The sequence below is a fragment of the Tachyglossus aculeatus genome, chromosome 17 (assembly GCF_015852505.1).
Source record: "Tachyglossus aculeatus isolate mTacAcu1 chromosome 17, mTacAcu1.pri, whole genome shotgun sequence".
Classification (NCBI taxonomy): domain Eukaryota; kingdom Metazoa; phylum Chordata; class Mammalia; order Monotremata; family Tachyglossidae; genus Tachyglossus; species Tachyglossus aculeatus.
In genome coordinates this window covers 56,128,536-56,150,279 of record NC_052082.1, presented here as the reverse complement: position 1 = coordinate 56,150,279, position 21,744 = coordinate 56,128,536, and the positions used below count along the sequence as shown (strand labels likewise).

Here is a 21,744-nt window from a genome sequence, read left to right as displayed (position 1 = left end):
ACTGTGTGCAGAGCACTGTACTAAGCGCTTGGGAAGTACAAGTTGGCAACATATAGAGACAGTCCCTACCCAACAGTGGGCTCACAGTCTAAAATCCATCCACGTTCCACATGGGGCTCGCAGTCTCCATCCCCATTTTACAGACGAGGGAACTGAGGCACAGAGAAGCGAAGTAGCATGCCCAAGGTCACACAGCAGACAAGTGGAGGAGCCGGGATTAGAACCAAGGTCCTTCTGACTCCCAGGGCCGGGGTCTATCACGCAGACCACACCGCTCTCCCTCCCATCTGCCAAACACTCTCTGGTCTCCCCATCAAAGCCACGGCTCCGAAAACAGCTGGACTCGCCTTCTCAGAATCTACTTCCATCATCCCATCAATCTATCTCGTTATGGAGTCCCTACTGTACACAGGGCACTGTAGTGAGCGCCTGGGAGCATCCAATACAATAGAGTTAGTAGCCACAATCCCTGATTCAAAGAATGTATAGCCTACTGTGTACAGAGCACTGAGTAATAATAATAATAATTGCATTTGTTAAGCGCTTACTATGTGCAAAGCACTGTTCTAAGCGCTGGGGGGATACAAGGTGATCAGGTTGTCCCACGTGGGGCTCACAGTCATCATCCCCATTTTACAGATGAGGTACCTGAGGCTCTGAGAAGTTAAGTGACTTGCCCAAGGTCACACAGCAGACATGTGGTGGAGCCGGGATTCGAACCCACGACCTCTGACTCCAAAGCCCAGGCTCTTTCCACTGAGCCATGCCGCTTCTCAGTTTCTTCCCTCCAAGAGTTTACAGTCTATTTTGCGCTATACTGAGCGCATTGGAGAGTTCGATAGAGTTAGCAGACACAATCCGAGCCCTCAAGGAGCTTACAATCCAGGGAGGGGAGATCGATACTAAAATTAATAACAGATAGGAGGGATTAATAGAGTAAGCTCATCTCTTGACTGGAAACTCATTAAGGGCAGGGAACGTATCTGCTAATTCTGTTATATCGTACTTGCCCTACACAGAGCATCCCGGCTCTGCCGCTTGCCAGCTGTGTGACTTTGGGCAAGTCACTTCACTTCTCTGGGCCTCAGTTCCCTCATCTGTAAAATGGGGATGAAGACTGTGAGCCCCATGTGGGACAACCTGATCACCCTGTAACCTCCCCAAGCGCTTAGAAGAGTGCTTTGCACACTGTAAGCGCTTAATAAATGCTATCATTAGTAGTAGTAGTAGGTTAGGTCCTCAATAAATACAGTTGATTAATTGATAGGGAGAGTCCACTATGACAGAGTGGGTAGACATGTTCCCTGCCCACAACGAGCTTACAGTCTAGACGGGGAGACTGATATTAATAGAAATAAATGATGGCAACATTCATAAGTGCTTTGGGGCTCAGGGTGGGGCGAATAAAGGGTGCCAATTTGAGTGCAAGAGTGATGCAGGAGGGAGTGAGAGAAGAGGAAATGAGGGCTTAGTCAGGGAAGGCCTCTTGGAGGAGAGAAGCAGTGTAGCTTAGTGGAAAAGAGCCCGGGCTTTGGAGTCAGAGGTCATGGGTTCAAATCCCGGCTCTGCCAATTGTCAGCTGTGTGACTTTGGGCAAGTCACTTCACTTCTCTGGGCCTCAGTTCCCTCATCTGTAAAATGGGGATTAAGACTGTGAGCCTCTAATGGGACTACCCTGTAACCTCCCCAGAGCTTAGAACAGTGCTTTGCACATAGTAAGCGCTTAATAAATGCCATCATTATTATTAATTATACTTTTAATAAGGCTTCGAAGGTGAGGAGCGTGATCGTCCGTCAGATACGGACAGGGAGGGTGGTGCAGATCGGAAGTAGGATGTGGACTAGAGGTTGGCGGTGAGGTAGACAAGGTTGAAGAACAGGTAGCTTGGTGGGATTGAGGGATTTAAAGATGATGGCGAGGATGGTATGCCAGCTGCCCTAGCCGGCCCTGTTTGGGTTTCCTGCCTCCTTTGATAATAGCAGCTTTGTTCTTCATGAACTCTCTGGGCGGAGACCACGGAGGAACGGTCAAAGGTATAGGCTGAACAGCCCCTCGTGGGACAACCTGATCACCTTGTAATAATAATAACGATGGCATTTATTAAGCACTTACTATGTGCACGCACTGTTCTAAGCGCAGGGGAGGTTACAAGGAGATCAGGTTGTCCCACGGAGGGCTCACAGTCTTAATCCCTATTTTACAGATGAGGTAACTGAGGCACAGATAAATTAAGTGACTTGCCCAAAGTCACCCAGCTGACAAGGGGCAGAGCCGGGATTTGAACCCATGACCTCTGACTCCAAAGCCCATGTTCTTTCCACTGAGCCACGCTTCTTCTCTAGATGCAAGGTAATCAGGTTGGACACAGTCCCTGTCCCCCCCACGGGGCTCACACTCTTAGTCTCCATTTTCCAGATGAGGGAACTGAGGCCCAGAGAAGTGAAATGACTTGCCCAGGGTCACCCAGCAGACACGTGGCAGAGGCAGGAATAGAACCCAGGTCCTTCTGACGCCCATGCCCCGGCGCTAGCCACTACGTCGCACTGCTTCCCCAGCAGCATGAACTAGATTGAACCAGGACCAGAGAAGGAGCCAAAGTTGTTGCCCCTTTGCCACTGAGTTGTTGCCCTTTGCCATATGTTGCCACCTTGTACTTCCCAAGCGCTTAGTACAGTGCTCCGCACACAGTAAGCGCTCAATAAATACGATTGATGATGATGATGACTGAGGCACAGGCCAGAAAAGGGGAAAATTCGGTGGCTGGTGGATGGCCGGAAGTCTGTAGCTCAGTGCGGGCAGGGAATGTATCTACCGACTCTGTTGTTGGTACTCTTCCAACCGTTTAGTACAGTGCTCTGCACACAGTAAGTGTTCAATAAATACCACTGATTGAGAGGAAGGGAGAGGACTCGGGTGGAGTCGGTCGGGCCTGGTAAACGGCACGACGGATGTTCATTCCACGGTTGGTCATCAGCTCCGTCGTCATTGATTCCAGGGCATGAGACTGGCATGTGCGGGAAGCGCTGGGATTGAAAACTGAATAACAATCATCATTACGGTATTTGTTAAGCACCGACTCCGTTCCGAGCATTATACTATGAGCTGGCATAGATACAAGAGCAACGGATTGGATACGGTCCCTCTCCCATCTGGGGCTCACGGTCTAAGGAGGAGGCAGAACATTCATTCATATTCATTCAATCGTATTTATTGAGCGCTTACTGTGTGCAGAGCACTGGACTAAGCGCTTGGGAAGTCCAAGTTGGCAACACATAGAGACGGTCCCGACCCAACAGCGGGCTCACGGTCTAGAAGGGGGAGACAGACAGTGGAATGAATGAATGAACCCCATTTTAAAGATGAGGTAACTGAGGCACAGAGGAGTATCTAGGCCAAGGTCAAACAGCAGGGAAGAGGCAGAGCTGGGATTAGAACCCAAGTTTCTCACTCTCAGGCCCCAGCTCTTTTCACTAGGCCAAGTCATTTCTCAGATTGCTGTGTTTTGAATAGATGATTGATTGATTGGATTTTATAACTAATCAACCCCTTTACTGTGGTCCTCCCTGGATAAAATTTCGGGAATGAGCCCGTTGTTGGGTAGGGACCGTCTCTACATGTTGCCAACTTGTACTTCCCAAGCGCTTAGTCCAGTGCTCTGCACACAGTAAGCGCTCAATAAATACGATTGAATGAATGAATGAATGAATGCCTGGTTTTGGGGGGGATGGGGGGTGCTCTTTAATCTTGGCTGAAGTGTGGGCGCCCTCCTGTGGCCTCAAATTATCTCTCTGATTTCTTTTTTATGGTATTTAATAATAATAATAATAGTAATAATAATAATAATAGCATTTATTAAGCACTTACTATGTGCCAAGCACTGTATTTGGTAAGCACTTACTAAGCACCAGACACTGTACTAAGGGCTGGGGTAGATACAAGCCAGTCGGGTTGGACACAGTCCCTGTCCCACACGGGGCTCATTGTCTTAATCCCCATTCTACAGATGAGGTAACTGCGGCACAGAAAAGTGTAGTGATTTGCCCAAGGTCACACAGCCGACAAGGGGCAGAGCTGGATTAGAACCCAGGTCCTCCAACTCCCAGGGGTTGCTCTATGCACACTGCTTCTAGCCCAGAGCCGTTTTTATCCATTCAATTGTATTTATTGAGCGCTTACTGTATGCAGAGCACTGTACTAAGCGCTTGGGAGAGGACAACACAATAATAAACAGACGCATTCACACGAAGGGTGTTCGGTGAATACTAATGAATGAAATAATGAGTGAATGAGACTTCATCTGAAGAATGGGGATAACCCCACCTTCCTTTTCCTACCTCACAGGAAAAGCATTTATAGGAATGCTGGGAGGACAAAAAAACCGAGATAATCGGCATGCAAATACTTTGGCAAAATGAAAAAGGGCTAAACAAAGTAATAATAATGATAATTGTGGCATTTGTTAAGTGCTTACCAGGTGCCAGGCACTGCTCTAAGCATCTGGGTGGATACAAGCAAATAGGGTTGGACACGGTCCCTGTCCCACGTGGGGCTCACAGTCTCAATTCCCATTTTACAGATGAGGGAACTGAGGCCCAGAGAAGTGAAGTAACTTCATGAACCTGGTCTCTGGGTCCTTACCTCCACGGGTTGCCACGCACGCTTCTAAGGTGTTAAATTTGTTCCCGTTCCCCTCGCAGACTGCGTCGCGAATTTTTTGGCACAGCTTAGTTTTGGTGTCGAAGTAGTGCAAGTATCTGTCAGATTTGCAGCGTGGCTCAGTGGAAAGAGCCCGGGCTTTGGAGTCAGAGGTCATGGGTTCGAATTCCGGCTCCACCAATTGTCAGCTGTGTGACTTTGGGCAAGTCACTTAACTTCTCTGTGCCTCAGTTACCTCATCTGTAAAATGGGGATTAAGATTGTGAGCCCCCCATGGGACAACCTGATCACCTTGTAACCTCCCCAGCGCTTAGAACAGTGCTTGGCACGTAGTAAGCGCTTAATAAATGCCATCAATAAAAAAAAAATAATAATTTGCAGGACTCGGGGAACAGAGGGAGTGTGAAGATGTAACTGGAAATTACCAAGTCACGGTGACCTGCGGGAGGGAGGGAGAACGGGGATTATGTCATCGGCCTATGGCAACTGTTCTGAGAGAGAGAGAGGACAACTGTTTCAGAGTACAGGCCTGCATCTCTGCCCTGGAAACTGAAAGCCCCTTAGAGAAACAGCTTGGCCTAGTGGAAGCTGTCAGTCAATCATATTTATTGAGCGCTTACTGTGTGCACAGCACTGTACTAAGCGCTTGGGAAAGTACAACAAATCAAATCGTATTTATTGAGAATTTACTGTGAGCAGAGCACTGCACTTAGCGCTCAGTAGACACATTCCCTGCCCACAATGAGCATACAGTCTAGAGGGGGAGACAGACATTAATACAAAATAATTACTAATGTGCACAGAAGCCCTCCCTCCACACATCCGCCAAGCTAGCTCTTTTCCTCCCTTCAAAGCCCTACTGAGAGCTCACCTCCTCCAGGAGGCCTTCCCACACTGAGCCCCTTTTTTCCTCTCCTCCTCCCCATCCCCTCCACCCTACCTCCCTCCCTTCCCCACAGCACTTATATATATTTGTACAGATTTATTACTCCATTTATTTTACTTGTACATATTTACTATTCTATTTATTTTGTTAATGATGTGCATATAGATCTAATTCTATTTGTTCTGACGATTTTGACTCCTGTCTACATGTTTTGTTGACTGTCTCCCCCTTCTAGACTGAGAGCCCGTTGTTGGGTAGGGACCGTCTCTATATGTTGCCAACTTGGACTTCCCAAGCGCTTAGTACAATGCTATGCACACAGTGAGCACTCAGTGAATACGATTGAATGAATGATCAATAAACAGACACATTCCCCGCCCACAATGAGCTTACAGTCTAGTGGAAATAATAATTATAATAATGATGGTATTTGTTAAGAGCATGGTCTTGGGAGTCAGGGGACCTGGGTTCTAATCCCAGCTTTACCCACTTATCTCTTGTGTGGCCTTGGGCAAGTCGCTTCACTGGGCCTCAGTTTCCTCATTTTTTTTGGATGTTAAGCGCTTACTCTGTGCCAGGCCCCATACTAAGCGCTGGGGTGGTTAAAAGCTAATCAGGATACAGTCCATGTTCCATATGGGCTCACACTCTTAATCCCCATTTTACAGATGAGGTAAATGAGGCACAGACAAGTGAACTGACTTGCCCAAGGTCACACACAGCAGACAAGTGGCGGAGTCAGGATTAGAACCCAGGTCCTTCTGATTTCCAGGCCGATGTTCTGTCCTCTATCTTCTCCTCGTCTATAAAATGTGAACCCTATGTGGGGCAGGGACTTTGCATAACCAGATTATCTTGTACCAAACCCAGCGCCTGGGGCCGTGCTTGGCACATAGTAAGTGCTTAACAAGTACCTAAATAAACCCAAATAAACAGGAGTGCCCAGCCTGTCCTTTACTCTCCGGATTCACCCCCTTTCGTTCATTCATTCAGTCGTGTTTATTGAGCGCTCTCTGTGTGCAGAGCACTGTACTAAGCGCTTGGAAAGTACAATTCGGCAGCCCTTGGACCAGGCTGGGGCCCCCAGGTCGGCTCCAACCCGAAGGCCAGGAAGGCTGCCAAGAGGAAGAAGCCGTCAGACTTCACGTTGCTGCCACCGTGGAGTCCGGCCAGCGGCAGGAACACGGACGGACTCCCGGGCCCAATTTCACAACCAAATACCGCTTCGGCTTTCCTAGTGCCGGCTGGTTCCGGGCCAGATCCCAACCATAAGGCCCGGGGCAGCGACCCCAGAGATGGAAGTGGAAGACCGTGCTCGACCAGAGGCTGGCCCAGGGCACTTAAAAGAGGAGGACCGGAGTCTCCAGGGACTGGGCGACTATATTCCCTGCGATGGGCCTGGGCATTCCCGGTGGAACGGGCCTATCTTCTCACGCAGCCCTCTCCAGCCTCCTCCCAGTGCTTCCCATCCCCTGGGAGACTTTGGCCTGCCGGTGGCTGGGAGAGGCCGCAGGGAGAGGCCCTGAGCAGAGCCAGGTTCGGGGGGAAGGGGACGGCGGTTACCAACCTCAAACTGGGGGTCAGACATCACACCCAGCCTGCCCAGACCCCGGGAGAGAAAGGAACAGGAAGCTTGTTCTCCCAGAAGACATGCTCAAGCCCAACAAGCAGGGCCTTGATAGTCCCCCTTCATCTCCTCCCAAACAGCCATAAGGTACTCGTTAAGCACTTACTATGTGCCAAGCACTGTTCTAAACCTGCTCATCACATAGACTAGTTGTAGTACGTTTGGTTTTGTCTCCCCCTTTTAGACTGTGAGCCCACTGTTGGGTAGGGACTGTCTCTATATGTTGCCAATTTGTACTTCCCAAGCGCTTAGTACAGTGCTCTGCACACAGTAAGCGCTCAATAAATACGATTGATGATGATGATGATGACGATAGACTACCGTACCAGCCTTGTCACAGGTCTCTCCGTCTCCAACCTCTCACCGCTTCGGTCCACATGCCCCACTGCGGCCTTAAGCACCTTCCAGAAACATCTCTCAGTTGGGGGTGGGCGGGAGGAGTTACTGGACAGATCCCTGTCCAGTAGCGCACACGAACCTACCTGTGTCTCCATCTCCTCCGATGTCCAAGTCTCTGCGAGGGGAGGTAGGGCTTCAGAGAAGGAAAAGACGGCCACCTCCTGAGGAGACGGGGAAGGCAGTGGGGCGAGGGTTGATGGCAGGGGAGACTCTTGAATCTCCTCAGATCCTGTGTCAGGATCCCAAAGCGGGGCAAAAGTGGATACCAAACTCTCGCCCCTCCTGAAGGTCTCCGGTGTGTGACTCTTCCTGCCCCAGCTGTTCCCGATCACCGGAGCAGTTCAGCTGAGGTGAAGCTCTTCCCCTCAGAGAACTAAAAGGAGCCCAAGTTTCCACCAGGATCCCTTCCAGAATCCATTAACCCCTACATGGAACCCATTCTATCTGTAGGACACTGAGACATCAAGCCCCATGTGGGACAGAGCCTGTGTCCGACTTGATTAACTTGTATCTACTCCAGTGCTTAGAACAGTGTTTGACCCATAGTAAGCACTTAACAAAGCAGCGTGGCTCAGTGGAAAGATCACAGCCTTGGGAGTCAGAGTTTGTGGCTTCTAATCCTGGCTCCACCACTTGTCAGATATGTGACTTTGGGCAAGTCACTTAACTTCTCTGTGCCTCAGTTGCCTCATCTGTAAAATGGGGATTAGGACTGTGAGCCCCACGTGGGGCAACTTGATGACCTTGTATCTCCCCCAGAGCTTAGAACAGTGCTTGGCACGTAGTAAGCGCTCAAAAATACCGTCATTATTATTATTATACATCCCCTGCTGCTTCGGCTCCTGTATGAAGACCTAGAAGGTGTCAGGCCTCTGTACGGATGTATTTGCATCTATATTTGCCTCATCTTCAGCCCCACAGTATTTATGTACAAATCTATAAATTATATATTATAAATAACGTCCATCCCCCCGCTTTAGGCTGTAAGCTCGTTGACTACCAACTGCCAGAGCCAACCAACTCTGTTGTATCGTACTCTTCCAGACATTTAGTACAGTGCTCTGCACACAGTAAGCGCTCGATACATACCCTTGATTGATTGGCGATTGATTGATTGTGAATGAGAAGGGTCATGATGAAGTTTTCAATGTATTGGCGTGGGAGGAAGGATGGAATTGGAATCGGTCCTCAAATACCACACTGCCAAGATGGGGCATCATTGGTGAGGGAAGACCAAGAAAAAATACTTCCTAGTGGGACAGGGAGTCAGAGGACCTGTACCCCATGCTCTGCCACGTGTCTGCTGTGTGACCTTGGGCAAGTCACTTCACTTCTCTGTACCTCAGTTACCTCATCTGCAAAATGGGGATTGAAACTGCAAGCCACCCATGGGACAGGGACTGTGTCCAACCTGATTTGCTTGTATCCACCCCAGGGCTTAGTACAGTGCTTGGCATATAGTAAGGGCTTAACAAATACCACAATTATTATTATCATTATTATGAGTCTGCTGTGTGACCTTGGGTGAGTCCCTCGACTTCTCTGTGCCTCACTTACCTCATCTGTGAAATGGGGATTAAATTTTACTCCTCCCTACTTGGACTGTGAGCCCCATGTGGGATAAGGACTGAATCCAACCTGATTATCTTGGAAAAGCTCCAGCAGTTTGGATCACTTTCAGTAGTGTGTCCAACCTGACTAACTTGTATCTACCCTAGTGCTTAGAACAGTGCTTGGCACATAGTACTTAACAAGTACCATAATTTTACATTTTTATTACAGTAGAGAAGTAAGATAATGGTTACGATTTTTCCAGTTTAATCCAGCTCCTTCCCCCAGATGCATAAATCAAATTCAGGTGGAATGTAAGAAAATCTGATAAACTTTCATTTAAAAAAAAATTATTTCATTTTCCTAGATTTGCTTCCCAGATGGGCTTAGGTTGGTAGGTGAATCTGCCTCTGCTGAACAAAATCAAATTTCCATTTTTGTGCAAGAAATGTCCAATAAATGCCCAAATGCTCCCCAGCCATTAATAGATACTACTACTACTACTACTAATAATAATGATGGTATTTGTTAAGAGCTTACTATGTGCCAAGCACTGTTCTAAGTGCTAGGGTAGATACAAGGTAATCAGGTTGTCCCACATGGGGCTCACACTTTTAATCCCTGTTTCACAGATGAGGGAACTGAGGCACAGAGAAGTGAAGTGACTGGCCCCAAAGTCACAGAGTTGACCAGTGGTGGAGCAGGATTAGAACCCACAACCTCTGACTCCCAAGCCCGGTCTCTTTCCACTAAGCCACTGCTTCTCAGTTCAACACATACTGGGATTTGGGCTATGCACAAGACTTGGTCCTTTCAAAAGTGTTCTCAAATATTCTGTTTTTTGGGGGGTGATTTCCCTTCTCCCCACTTGAGAGAGGTCAACAGTTTCCTCTGAATGTGATCATTCTCCTCTTCCAAAACAAAGTCCTTGCCTCGAAGCCAAGATCTGGACAACATTAAGGGCTGTAGAATCTAAAGGGTCCAAACCCCATCGGTATGGCTATACTTGCTTGTTTCCCTGTGGGTTGCTTCATCAAGAAGCAGTGTGGCCTAATGGAAAAAGCCCAGGCCTGGGAATCAGAAGACCTGGGTTCTAATTCTGGTTCTGTGCCTTGTCTGCTGTGTGACCTCAGGCAAGTCACTTCCTTCTCTGAGCCCCAGTTCCCTCATCAGCAAAATGGGGGATTCAATACCTGTTCGCCCTCCTGTTTAGACTGTGAGCTCTATGTGGGACCTGATGGTCTTGTGTCTACCTCAGAGCTTAGTACAGGGCTTGGCCCATAGTTGCCACTTTACAAATGCCATTATTATTATTATTATTACTATTATTAGGTGAGCTGGAAGGGGGCTACTGGAAATGGCGGGGGGAACCGAGAAAATGTTTAAGGGTGCAGGAAAGTGGAGCTCAGAGTACTGAATCCCAGCTGGAAGGAGTAGTTCTTTTAGAGCAGAAGCTCCAAGAGGATCATAGGACGGAGGCCAAGCGAGACTAGCAACAGGTGCTGTGGACGGCAAACAGGAAAGTACAACGTTGTGTATGCACACCTGGGTTCCACAATGGCCCTTTCGGCCTCAAACAAACCTGTGGGTAAACTTCTCTGCCAGTGATGCCACCTTGGAGACAAATTAAATAGAGGGGGCGGGATGGGAGTCCTGGCTCAGGCTGGCATGTGTGTCTTGGCATAGTAGGATTTTTGAGTTCCAGGGTTGGCGTGATCCTCTCCAGTAGCCCTCTGGAAGACCCCAACCACATTCCCTGGGCCAGTGGGGCTGGGGCTGTCCTTGGGAATGAATTCTGCCCCAGAGGACTGGGAGGGGAGACCAGCACTATGGCGCAGCAAGAGACACTTTCAGTCAGAGCCAAACGTTGGATTGAGTAGCGGCAGAGTGGCATCCTCTAAGAGTATCATGGGACATCTCCACCTTGACCCTCCCAACAGCCCCGTGTGATAGAGGTTGGGCGGCGGGGGAGGGCAGGAGGTTTATTGCCATTCAAGTTACAGCTGGGGACACCGAGGCCTGGATTGCATGCGGCCTTTATTGTGAGAGGAAAAGCTTCCCAAAGCATTGTCCACACTATTCTTGGCATCCCCTTCTCCTGGATCTGGGTGCTGAAATAGCAGCACCTCAGCTTTCAGTGGCAGAACTCCAGGTATGGCCAAACATCTGGTCCCATGGAGGAGATTCAGGAGAGTGGGATACCACTGGATGCTGGACTTTCTATTTCTCTGGAAATAGAGGAGAAATGGATGTCATTTGTTGAGCGCTTACTAAATACTAAACACTCTTTTAAGCACTGGGGTAGATACAAGTTAGTCAGGTCGGACACAGTCCCCGTCCCTCATGGGGCTCACGCTCGTAACCCCATTTTACAGATGAGGTAACTGAGGCCCAGAGGAGTGATGTGACTTGCCCTAGGTCACACAGCTGACATGTGGCAGAACGGAGATTAGAACCCAGGTCCTTCTGACAACCAGGCCTGGGCTCTACCCACTAAGCCTCGCTGCCAATGCTCAGGCAACAAAATCCGGGGGCTGATGGAATTGCTAGCGAACCAACTTCGGGGCAGATGGGAAACACTGGATTCTGGGTCCTGGAGACTACTGGTCGTCAGGCCTAGGCTTTATTCTGCAGTCGCACGGAGTCTTTCCCACTAAGACCATCCTGAGGGCCTGTACCTTTTCCTCTTCTCCCATTCCCTTCTGCGTTGCCCTGTTCTTCCCTTTGTTCTTCCCCATCCCAGCCCCATGGCACTTATGTCCGTATCTGTCTTTTATTCATCTGTGCTTATGTCTGTCCCAGCCTCTCTAGACTGTAAGCTCATTGTGGGCAGGGAATGTATCTGTTTCTTCTTACACTGCACTCTCCCAAGTGCTAAGTACAGTGCTCTGCACACAGTAAGCGTTCAATACATACAATTGAATGAATGAATGAATGAATGAATGAATGAATGTTTCCCCACTGTTGCCTCCACTGCAGTCATTCATATCCCCTCTCCCATGAGCCTTTGTTCCCTGAATCCTTGGAATCCAGGACGGGTCAAGTGACCATCTCAGTGCTGCAAACACTCTCACCCGTCCCCGATTCACTTGCCAGGGACACGTGTGCATTTGTATGTTCTAGTCTACAGAGGAGTCACGTGGCTGGAGCCAGACAGGGCTGCGGGGAGATCAGAGCCCTGGGCTCTGGGCAGGTCCCTTCCCCAGGGCTGCGGCATTCACAGACTTTATTCTCTGGTCCTTACCGAGACAGGTATCTCTGCATTTAGCCAGGGTGGAAAATCTGTTCTCGTTCCCTCCACAGCCTCCGTAGTAGAACTGTCTACATTGCTGAGTTTGGACACTGAAGTAATACCGCTGAAGACGGGCTTTACATAGCCCCACCGAGTAAGGGAGTTGGCAGATGGACTTGGAAATTTGAGAACCTGCAGAGGAGAGGGAGAAGAGAGAGGCTGTGTTATTCTCCCAGGTCATCTGTGATTTGATGATTTGTGATTTGTGATTTGATCTGGCCCGGGGGCCTTAGAATTGGATGCAACTGGGCTGGTCTGAGTCTTCCCCAACCCCCTGCCCTCACAACCTCCCCTCCTCCCCACCATTTCCTCAGATCCTCTCAGCTTGTAGATAAGGTACAGTGAGTTTCCAAGGTCTAACATGCACAGACATTCCGGTTGACACAGCCCATAACCATAACCTTGGCATTAACCTTGGCGGGGAATGTGTCCTCCGACTCCGTTGTATTGTCCTCAAAGCTTAGTATAGTGCTCTACACAGCGTAAGCACTTAATAAATACCATTAACAGATTTTATGTGACTCATCTCTCTCATTCCAACCAGACATTCGATGTCAATGAAATCCCGTTTGTTCTACCCTCACAACAACACTAAAATCTGCATTTTCCTCTCCATCCAACTGCTATTAAGTGATCTATCAATCAATCCCATATATTGAGCACGCACTGTGCAGAACACTGTTCTAAGTGCTTTGAAGAGGACAACATAACAGAGTTGGTAGACATGTTCCCTGCCCACCATGAGCTTACGGTCTAGAGGGGGTCTAAAGATCTAAGCATTCAATCATATCTTGCCCTTGACTACTGATTACTTGCCCTTGACTACTGATTACTTGCCCTTGACTAGAGAAGCACGGTGGCTCGGTGGAAAGAGCCCGGGCTTGGGAGCCAGAGGTCATGGGTTCTAATCCCGGCTCCACCACTTGTCAGCTGTGTGACTTTGGGCAAGTCACTTAACCTCTCTGTGCCGCAGTTACCTCATCTGTAAAATAGGGATTAAAACTGTGAGCCCCACGTGGGACAACCTGATCACCTTGTATCCTCCCCAGGGCTTAGAACAGTGCTTCACACATAGTAAGCGCTAAACAAATGGCATCATTATTATTATTATTATTACTGCATCAGCCTCCTTGCTGACCTCCCTGCCTCCTGCCTCTACCTACTCTAGTCCTTCCTTCGCTCTGATGCCAAGACTATTCTTCTAAAAATCATTCTGTTCACCTCTCCCCACTCCTCCAGGATCTCCAGTGGTTTCTGGGGAGGGCTTCTGGGAGGAGGACAGGCTCCCTTCTCACTCCCTCAGGGCTTGGCCACTGTGGGTGAGATGTCTGAGGCCCTAAGGTGGTGACTGGACTAGTCTCCTGGACCCCTCTCTGGAGGGACTGTGATGGTTCAGCTTGCCACAGGAGGAGGCTGGTCCCTTTCTCCACAGGTCTGCTTGGCTCCTCTCCCTTCTGCCCGGGAATAAATTCCTCAAGGCACCTCCCTGCAGGGCAGCCCTCGAATGGTGTGGGGCGCTCCAGCCCCTTCTACCCTGCCTAGCCATGGCCTAGTCCCCCTCCAGTGGGGAAGGGGCCCGCTGGGGCCCTGACTCAGATAGACCATGAGTCCCAGAGAAGCAGTGTGGCCTAGTTGATGGAGCCCGGGCCTGGGTTCTAATCCTGGCTCTGCACTTGTCTGCTGAATCACCTTGGGTGAGGCACTTCCCTTCTCTGGGCCTCAGTTCCCTCATCTGTAAAATGAGGATTAAGACTGTAAACCCCACGTGGGCCAGGGACTGTGTCCAATCTGATTAGCCTGTGCCCACCCTGGCGCTTAGTACAGTGTCTGGCACACACTAAGCGCTTAACAAATATTCATTCATTCATTCAATCGTATTTTTGAGCACTTACTGTGTCCAGAGCACTGTACTAAGCGCTTGGGAAGTACAAGTTGGCAACATATAGAGACGGTCCCTACCCAACAGTGGGCTCACAGTCTAGAAGGGGGAGACAGAGAACAAAACAACACACATTAACAAAATAAAATAAATAGAATAAATACGTACAAGTAAAATAAATACCATAAAAAGCAAAAACGGGAATGTCCAAACTCATCACAGGGAGCCCAGCGGCTCAGCCCTGGGCCCGGATACTCCGGTCCTCCCACTCCCGGGATCCAGAGCCTGGAGACCCCAGTCCTACAGTTCCCGGTGCCCAGGGCCTGGAGACTCTGTTCCTCCCTCTCACGGTGCCCTGGGCTAGCCCGTGCTCGGGCACGGAGCAGACTACCAAGCCCTATGGCACTAATCCAGTCTCCATTACCCACTTTTGACTAAGTTTCCCAGTTGCCTCTAAAGACAGGGTAGGGTCTTTCTGGGGAGGGGAGCACCAGGGAGCGTTCCTCCCCAGGGTGCCCAGGTCCCATCCCATAAATCCTATTTTTAGGTCATCAGTCAGTGGAACAGCCGTCAAAGGAACAGAACCTTCTGACCGAAGACGTACTGGATTTTAGGGCCGAAGAACAAGCAAACATCAGAACCCCAGACATTCCTGTCTTTGGAGATGTGGGACTTGACAAGCCACGGGGTGGACAAACAAACGTGAGAACACCCTGAGCTTCTCAACCCAAGAGCAAGGACGCTGTAGACCCAGGAAATCAGACGGAGGGGTAGGACCATCTGGATTCTCTCCAAAATGCCTCAGCCTCAACTGCCTCTGAGCAAATCTCTCTCCAGGAAAAGCAATGAGGTGTCGTGGACAGAGGCCAGACCTGGGATTGAGAAGGTCATGGGCTCTAATCTTGGCTCTGCCACTCAGCGTGGCTCAGTGGAAAGAGCCCGGGCTTTGGAGTCAGAGGTCATGGGTTCAAATCCCGGCTCCGCCAATTGGCAGCTGTGTGACTTTGGGCAAGTGACTTCACTTCTCTGTGCCTCAGTTCCCTCATCTGTAAAATGAGGATTAGAACTGTGAGCCCCCCCGTGGGACAACCTGATCACCTTGCAACCTCCCCAGTGCTTAGAACAGTGCTTTTGCACATAGTAAGCACTTAATAAATTCCATTATTATTATTATTGTCACTTTACTCCTCTGCACCTCAGTTATCTCATCTGAAAAATGGGGATTGAGACTATAAACCCCATGTGGGACAGGGACTGTGTCCAACCCGATTTACTTGTATCCACCCCAGTGCTTACTACAGTGCCTGACACATAATAAGTGCTTAGTTATTATTATTATTATTATTAATATTGCATCCTTCTCCTAGGATTCCCAGATTGGAGCCAGCATGGCCTGATGGAGAGAGCACAGGATTCTCTCCACCCTTAAAAAGCTCTCCTAAAATTACATCTGTTCCAGACTGTAAGCTCACTGTGGGCAGGGAATGTGTCTGTTCATTGTTATAGTGTACTCTCCCAGCTCTTGGTACACTGTTTTGCACTCAGTGAGCGCTTAATAAATATGATTAGCCTTTCCTAAGCCCTCATTACAGAAGCAGCGTGCTCAGTGGAAAGAGCACAGGTTTTGGAGTCAGAGGTCATGGGTTCAAATCCCGGCCCCACCAATTGTCAGCTGTGTGACTTTGGGCAAGTCACTTAAATTCTCTGGGCCTCAGTTACCTCATCTGTAAAATGGGGATTAAGACTGTGAGCTCCAAGTGGGACAAGCTGATCACCTTGTATCCTCCCCAGTGCTTAGAACAGTGCTTTGCAGATAGTAAGCGCTCAACAAATGCCATTATTATTATTATTATTATTATTATTATTTCCCCTTATCCCGGTTCCACTACCTGTCTGTTGTGTGTGACCTTGAGCAAGTCACTTCACTTCTCTGTGCCTCAGTTACCTCATCTGTAAAACAGCAATTAAGACTGTGAGTCCTACGTGGCACAGGGACTGTATCCAACCTGATTATCTTGTATCTACCCAAGCACTTAGGACAGTGCTTGGGACATAGTTAGTGCCTTAACAAACAACAAAATTATTATTATTGTTATGTAGTCATGTGGAATCCTTCCCACCAGCACCACCCCGAGGGTTTGTACAGTCCCATGTATCCCCACAGTTGCCTCCACTATAGTCCTACCTATCTCCTCTCCCTTGAGCCATTGTTCCTTAAATCCTTGGTGACAAGGACTGGCCAAGTGATTAATGTCAGCGAGGACGCTCTCACACACACCCCCCACACCCCTAGCAGGGACACATATATGTTCACATGTTCTAGTCTATGAAGGAGCCATGTGGCTGGAGCTAGACCGGGCGGTGAGGAAATCAGAACCCTGGGCTCTGAGCAAGTCCCTTCCCCAGGGCTGCAGCATTCATGGACTCTAATCTCTGGTCTTACCTCCACAGGTATTTCTGCATTCTTCCAAGGTGGAAAATCGGTTCCCGTTTCCCCCACAGCCTCCGTAGTAGAACGATTTACATTGCTGAGTGTTGGTGTCAAAGTAATACAGGGGAATACGGGCCTTGCATAGTCCCACCGAGTAAGGGAGTTGGCAGATTGAACCAGAAGTTTCAGAATCTACAGAAAAGAGGGAGAAGAGAGAAGCTCTGTTCCTCTCCCTGGTCATTTGTGATTTGATCTCTGCCTCAGGGCCTTTAGAATGGGATGAAACTGTGCTCCCCAGCCTCAGTCTTCCCCAGCCCCTCCCCAAGACTCCCTCAACCCGTAACAGCAGAGCAGTCAGTGATCATGGTCTAACACACACAGACAGTCCCGCTCACAGAGCCCGTAACCTAGGCATTATCCTCAACTCACTGCTCTATTCAACCCGTCTATTCAACCTCTCACTGAATCCTGTCAGTTCTACCTCCACAACATTGCTAAAACTCTCCCTTTCTCATCCAACCAAACTGCTACTCTGCTGGACCAAACACTTATTACATCCTGCCTTGACTCCTGTCAATTAATCAATGGAATTTATTGAGTGCTTACTGTGAGCAGAGCACTGTTCTAAGCACTCAGCCCGCCTCAATCAATCAATCGTATTTATTGAGTGCTTACTGTGTGCAGAGCGCTTGGTAAGTACAAGTTGGCAACATATAGAGACAGTCCCTACCCAACAGTGGGCTCACAGTCTAGAATCAGTCTCAGTCTAGTCTAGTCTAGTCTAGTCTAGTCTAATCTAGTCTCAGTCTCACAGTCTAGATCAGCCTCCTGGCTGATCTCCCTGCCTCCTGTCTCTCTCCACGCCAGTCCATACTTCACTCTGCTGGCCGGATCATTTGTCTAAAGCACTGGTAAGTCCACGATTCCCCACTCCTCAAGGACCTCCAGTGGTTACCCATCCGCCACCATATTAAACAGAAAGTCCTCACCATCAGCTTTAAAGCACCTTGTCCCCTCCTACCTTACCTCTCTGGTTTTCTACTCAAACCCAGGAAGCATACTTGGCTCCTCTAAAGCCAACCTACTCACTGTACCTCCATTTTGTTTATCTCACCGCCCACCCTTTTCCCACCACCTCAAGGGCCTGTACGCTTTCATGTGTCCCCACTCTCACCCATGCCCAATTCACTGTCCAGGCACACACACATGTTTTCTTGTTCTAGGTTCAACAGGAGCCTTGACGTTAGAGGCTGACAGGGCAGTGAGGAGATCAGAACCCTGGGCTCAGCGTAAGTCCCTTCCCCAGGGCTGCAGCATTCATGGGCTCTAATCTCTGGTCTTACTGTCACAGGCATTTCTGCATTCTTCCAAGGTGTGAAATTGATTCTCATTTCCCCCACAGCCTCCATAAATGAATTCTTCGCATTGCTTAGTTTCGGCGTCAAAGTAATACCGGAGAATACGGGCCTTGCATAGTCCCACCGAGTAAGGGAGTTGGCAGATGGAGCTGGAAGTTTCAGAATCTACAGAAGAGAGAGAGAAGAGAGAGGCTCTGCTACCCTCCTGGGTCACCTGGGATTTGACCTCTGCCTTAGGGCCTTTAGAATTGGATGGAATGGGGCTGGTCCGAGTGTCTCCCCTCGCCTCCACCCCCACATCTTCTCAGATCCCCTCAGCCTGTAGATACGGTGCAGTCAGTGACCATGGTCTAACACACATAGACAGTACCATTCATAGAGCCCGTAACCTAGGCGTTATCCTCAGCTCATTGCTCTCATTCAACCCCTTATAATAATAATAATGATGATGGCATTTATTATGCACTTACTAAGTGCAAAGCACTGTTCTAAGCGCTGGGGAGGTTACAAGGGATCAGGTTGTCCCATGTGGGGCTCACAGCCTTCACCCCCATTTTACAGAGGCGGTAACTGAGGCACAGAGAAGTGAAGTGACTTTCCCAAAGTTACACAGCTGACAATTGGCAGAGCCGGGATTTGAACCCATGACCTCTGACTCCAAAGCCCGTGCTCTTTCCACTGAGCCACGCTGCTTCTCTTATATTCAACATCCCACTGAATCCTGTCGGTTCTACCTCCACAACATTGCTAAAACCCACCTTTTCTTAATCATTTAAACTGCTACATTGCTGGGCTAAGCATTTATTATATCCAGCCTTGACTCCTGTCAATTAATCAATGGTATTTGTTGAGTACTTACTGTGAGCAGAGCAATGTACTAAGCACTTAGCCTGCCTCCTGGCTGACCTCCCCGCCTCCTGTCTCTCCCCACTCCAGTCTAGGCTTCACTCTGCTTCCCAGATCATTTTTCTCAATAACTGTTCAGTTCATGTTTCCCCATTCCTCAAGAATCGCCAGTGGTTGCCCATCCACCACCATATTAAACAGAAAGTCCTCACCATCAGCTTTAAAGTATTCAATCCCCTTGCCCCCTCCTACATCCCCTCTCTGATTTTCTACTCAAACCCAGTCAGCAGACTTGGCTCCCTTAATGCTGACCCCCTCACTGTACCACAATTTTGTTTATCTCACTGCCAAGCCCTTGCCCACCACCCCGAGGGCCTGTATGGTTTCATTTGTCTACATTCGCCTCCACTGTGGTCACGCATAACCCCCATCCCACGAGCCTTTGTGCCCTCAATCCTTGGGGGTCCAGGACCAGTCAAGCAATTGGTCTCAGTGCTGACACCCCACCACTGGGAACATTCTCACCCAACCCCGATCCCAGGCCAGGGACACACACTGGTTCAAGTGTTCTAGGTTCAACAGGAGCCTTGAAGTTAAAGCCCGACAGGGGTTTAAGTTAAAGCTCCCCAGGGCTGCAGCATTCATGGACTCTGTACAAATATATACAAGTGCCGTGGGGAGGGGAAGGAAGTAGGGCGGGGGGGGGATGGGGAGAAGGAGAAGAAAAAGGGGGCTCAATCTGGGAAGGCCTCCTGGAGGAGGTGAAAATCTGTTCTCATTTCCCCCACAGCCTCTGTAGATGAACTGTTCACACTGCTTAGTTTGGGCATTGAAGTAATACATTTACTAAAAAGGCCCTTGCATGGTCTGGGTGAGTAAGGGAGTTAACAGATTGAGTTGGGAGTTTCAGGCTCTACAGAGGAGAGGGAAAAGAGAGAAAATGTGTTATTCGCTTGTGATTTGACCTCTGCCCCAGGGCCCTTAAATTGATGGTACTGGACAGGTCTGAGAGTCTCCCCCACACACAGTCCCACCCCACCCCCAGCTCCTCAGACCCCCTCGGCCAGTAGATGTGGTGTACTCATCACAAGGGCTAATACACACAGACACAGCCCATAACATTGGCATTAACCTCAATTGATCTCTCTCATTCAACCGGTATATTCAGTCACTCACCAAATCCTGTCAGTTCTACCTTCACCACATCACTAAAACCCACCCTTTTCTCCTCATCCAAACTGCTACTGCAGTGAACCAAGCACTTATCCTATCCCACCTTGACTCCTCTGCGTGAATCTATTAATGGTATTTATTGAGTGCTTCCCCTCTCAGGATGCTGGAGAGTTTCCAGTCCTCTACCAATCTCGGCTACGGGAGAAAGAGCCATGCAGAGGCAGACCCATTCCATTCCTAGCTTGGGCAGTGACTAGGGAGTGAAAGCAATCTGCTACGAGTCAAATCTCACCTGCGAGGGACAGCAGCTGCGTAGAAGAGAGTTCAGGATGAAGACTCGGGTTTTCTGCGTGGGAAGAAGGCGATGGTAAACCACTTCTGTATTTTTACCAAGAAAACTTCATGGATACACTACCAGAACGATTGCAGACGGAAGAGGGGGGTTCCGGGAGAGATGTGTCCACGGAGTCGGTATGGGCCGATAGGACTCGAAAGCATAAGACAAGATTAGATTGACACCCACCGCTGCAAACTCTCTCACCCATCCCCGATTCACTGACCAGGAACACATGTATCTTCATGGGTTCTAGAACAGGAACCACGTAGCTAAAGCCCGACAAGGTTGTGAGGAGATCGGGCCCCTTTCCCCAAAGGGCTGCGGGGCTCACGGACTCTGCCCTCTGTTCTTACCAGCACAGATTTCCTGGCATTCATCCAAGGTGTAAAATCTGTTCTCATTCCCCTCACAGCCTCCGTAGATGAACAGTTTACATCGGTTAGCTTTGGCATTGAAATAATACATGGTAATAAATGTCTTGCATGGTCCCACTGAGTAAGGGAGTTTGCAGATTGAGCTGGAAATTTCCGAATCTACAAGGAGAGGGAGAAAAGAGAGGTTGTGTCAGCCACCTGGGTGATCTTGGATTTGACCATTCATTCATTCATTCAACCATATTTATTGAGCACTTGCTGTGTGCAGAGCACTGTGCTAAGTGCTTGGGAGAAGACAATGCTTCTTTTTAAGCACATCCATTGTCTGTGCCTTGTCTATAGTCTATAGTCTAAGAGACACAATGTGGCTCAGTGGAAAGAACAGGGGCTTTGGAGTCAGAGGTCATAACGATAGACACATTCCCCGCCCACAATGAGGGGAAGCTTAGAGGGGGAGACAGATGTTAATAGAAATAAATAAATGACAGATATGTTCATAAGTGCTGTGGGGCTGGAAGGGGGGATGAATACAGGGAGCATATCAGGGTGACGCAGAAGGGAGTGGGAGAAGAGGAAAGAGGGGCTTAGTTAGGGAACCTCTCTCCCTGAGCTCTTAGAATTGGATGGAACTGGGCAGGTCTGAGTCTCCCCCACTTCTCCCTGCTCCTCAGACCTCCCAACACGCCCTGAGCCTCGAGATAGGGTGCAGACTGGGCCCAATAAAAACAGACATTTCAGTTCACACAGCACAAGCAAGGACAGAGAAAGATAGCGCTCCCAGAAGCAGCAGTGTCTTCCCCACACGCCCGGCCCCCCCAATCCCCAGAATCACCCCCTTGGACTCTGCCGGGACCCCAGGTCAGCTCGGACCCGAGGGCCAGGAAGACTCCCAAAAGGAAGAGACCATCAGACTTCATGCTGCTGCTCCCATGGC

At 49.2% G+C, this 21,744-nt stretch overlaps 1 protein-coding gene across 3 annotated transcripts; it reads right to left on the bottom strand.

Annotated features, from left to right (window-relative positions):
- Positions 1 to 11,139: 11,139 nt before the first annotated feature.
- LOC119939393 (carboxypeptidase inhibitor SmCI-like) lies at positions 11,140 to 21,744 on the bottom strand. Of its 3 annotated transcripts, XM_038759395.1 has the most exons (7): positions 21,643 to 21,744; positions 20,790 to 20,969; positions 20,392 to 20,445; positions 18,066 to 18,245; positions 16,735 to 16,914; positions 12,365 to 12,544; positions 11,140 to 11,348 (listed from the first exon to the last, which is right to left on the bottom strand). In XM_038759395.1, the coding sequence occupies exons 1-7, from the start codon at positions 21,725 to 21,727 to the stop codon at positions 11,341 to 11,343; spliced, it is 867 nt and encodes a 288-aa protein (XP_038615323.1). In that variant the 5' UTR covers positions 21,728 to 21,744; the 3' UTR covers positions 11,140 to 11,340. The 3 variants fall into 3 exon arrangements, with proteins under 3 accessions (XP_038615323.1, XP_038615324.1, XP_038615325.1); XM_038759396.1 differs by lacking the exon at positions 16,735 to 16,914; XM_038759397.1 differs by lacking the exon at positions 18,066 to 18,245.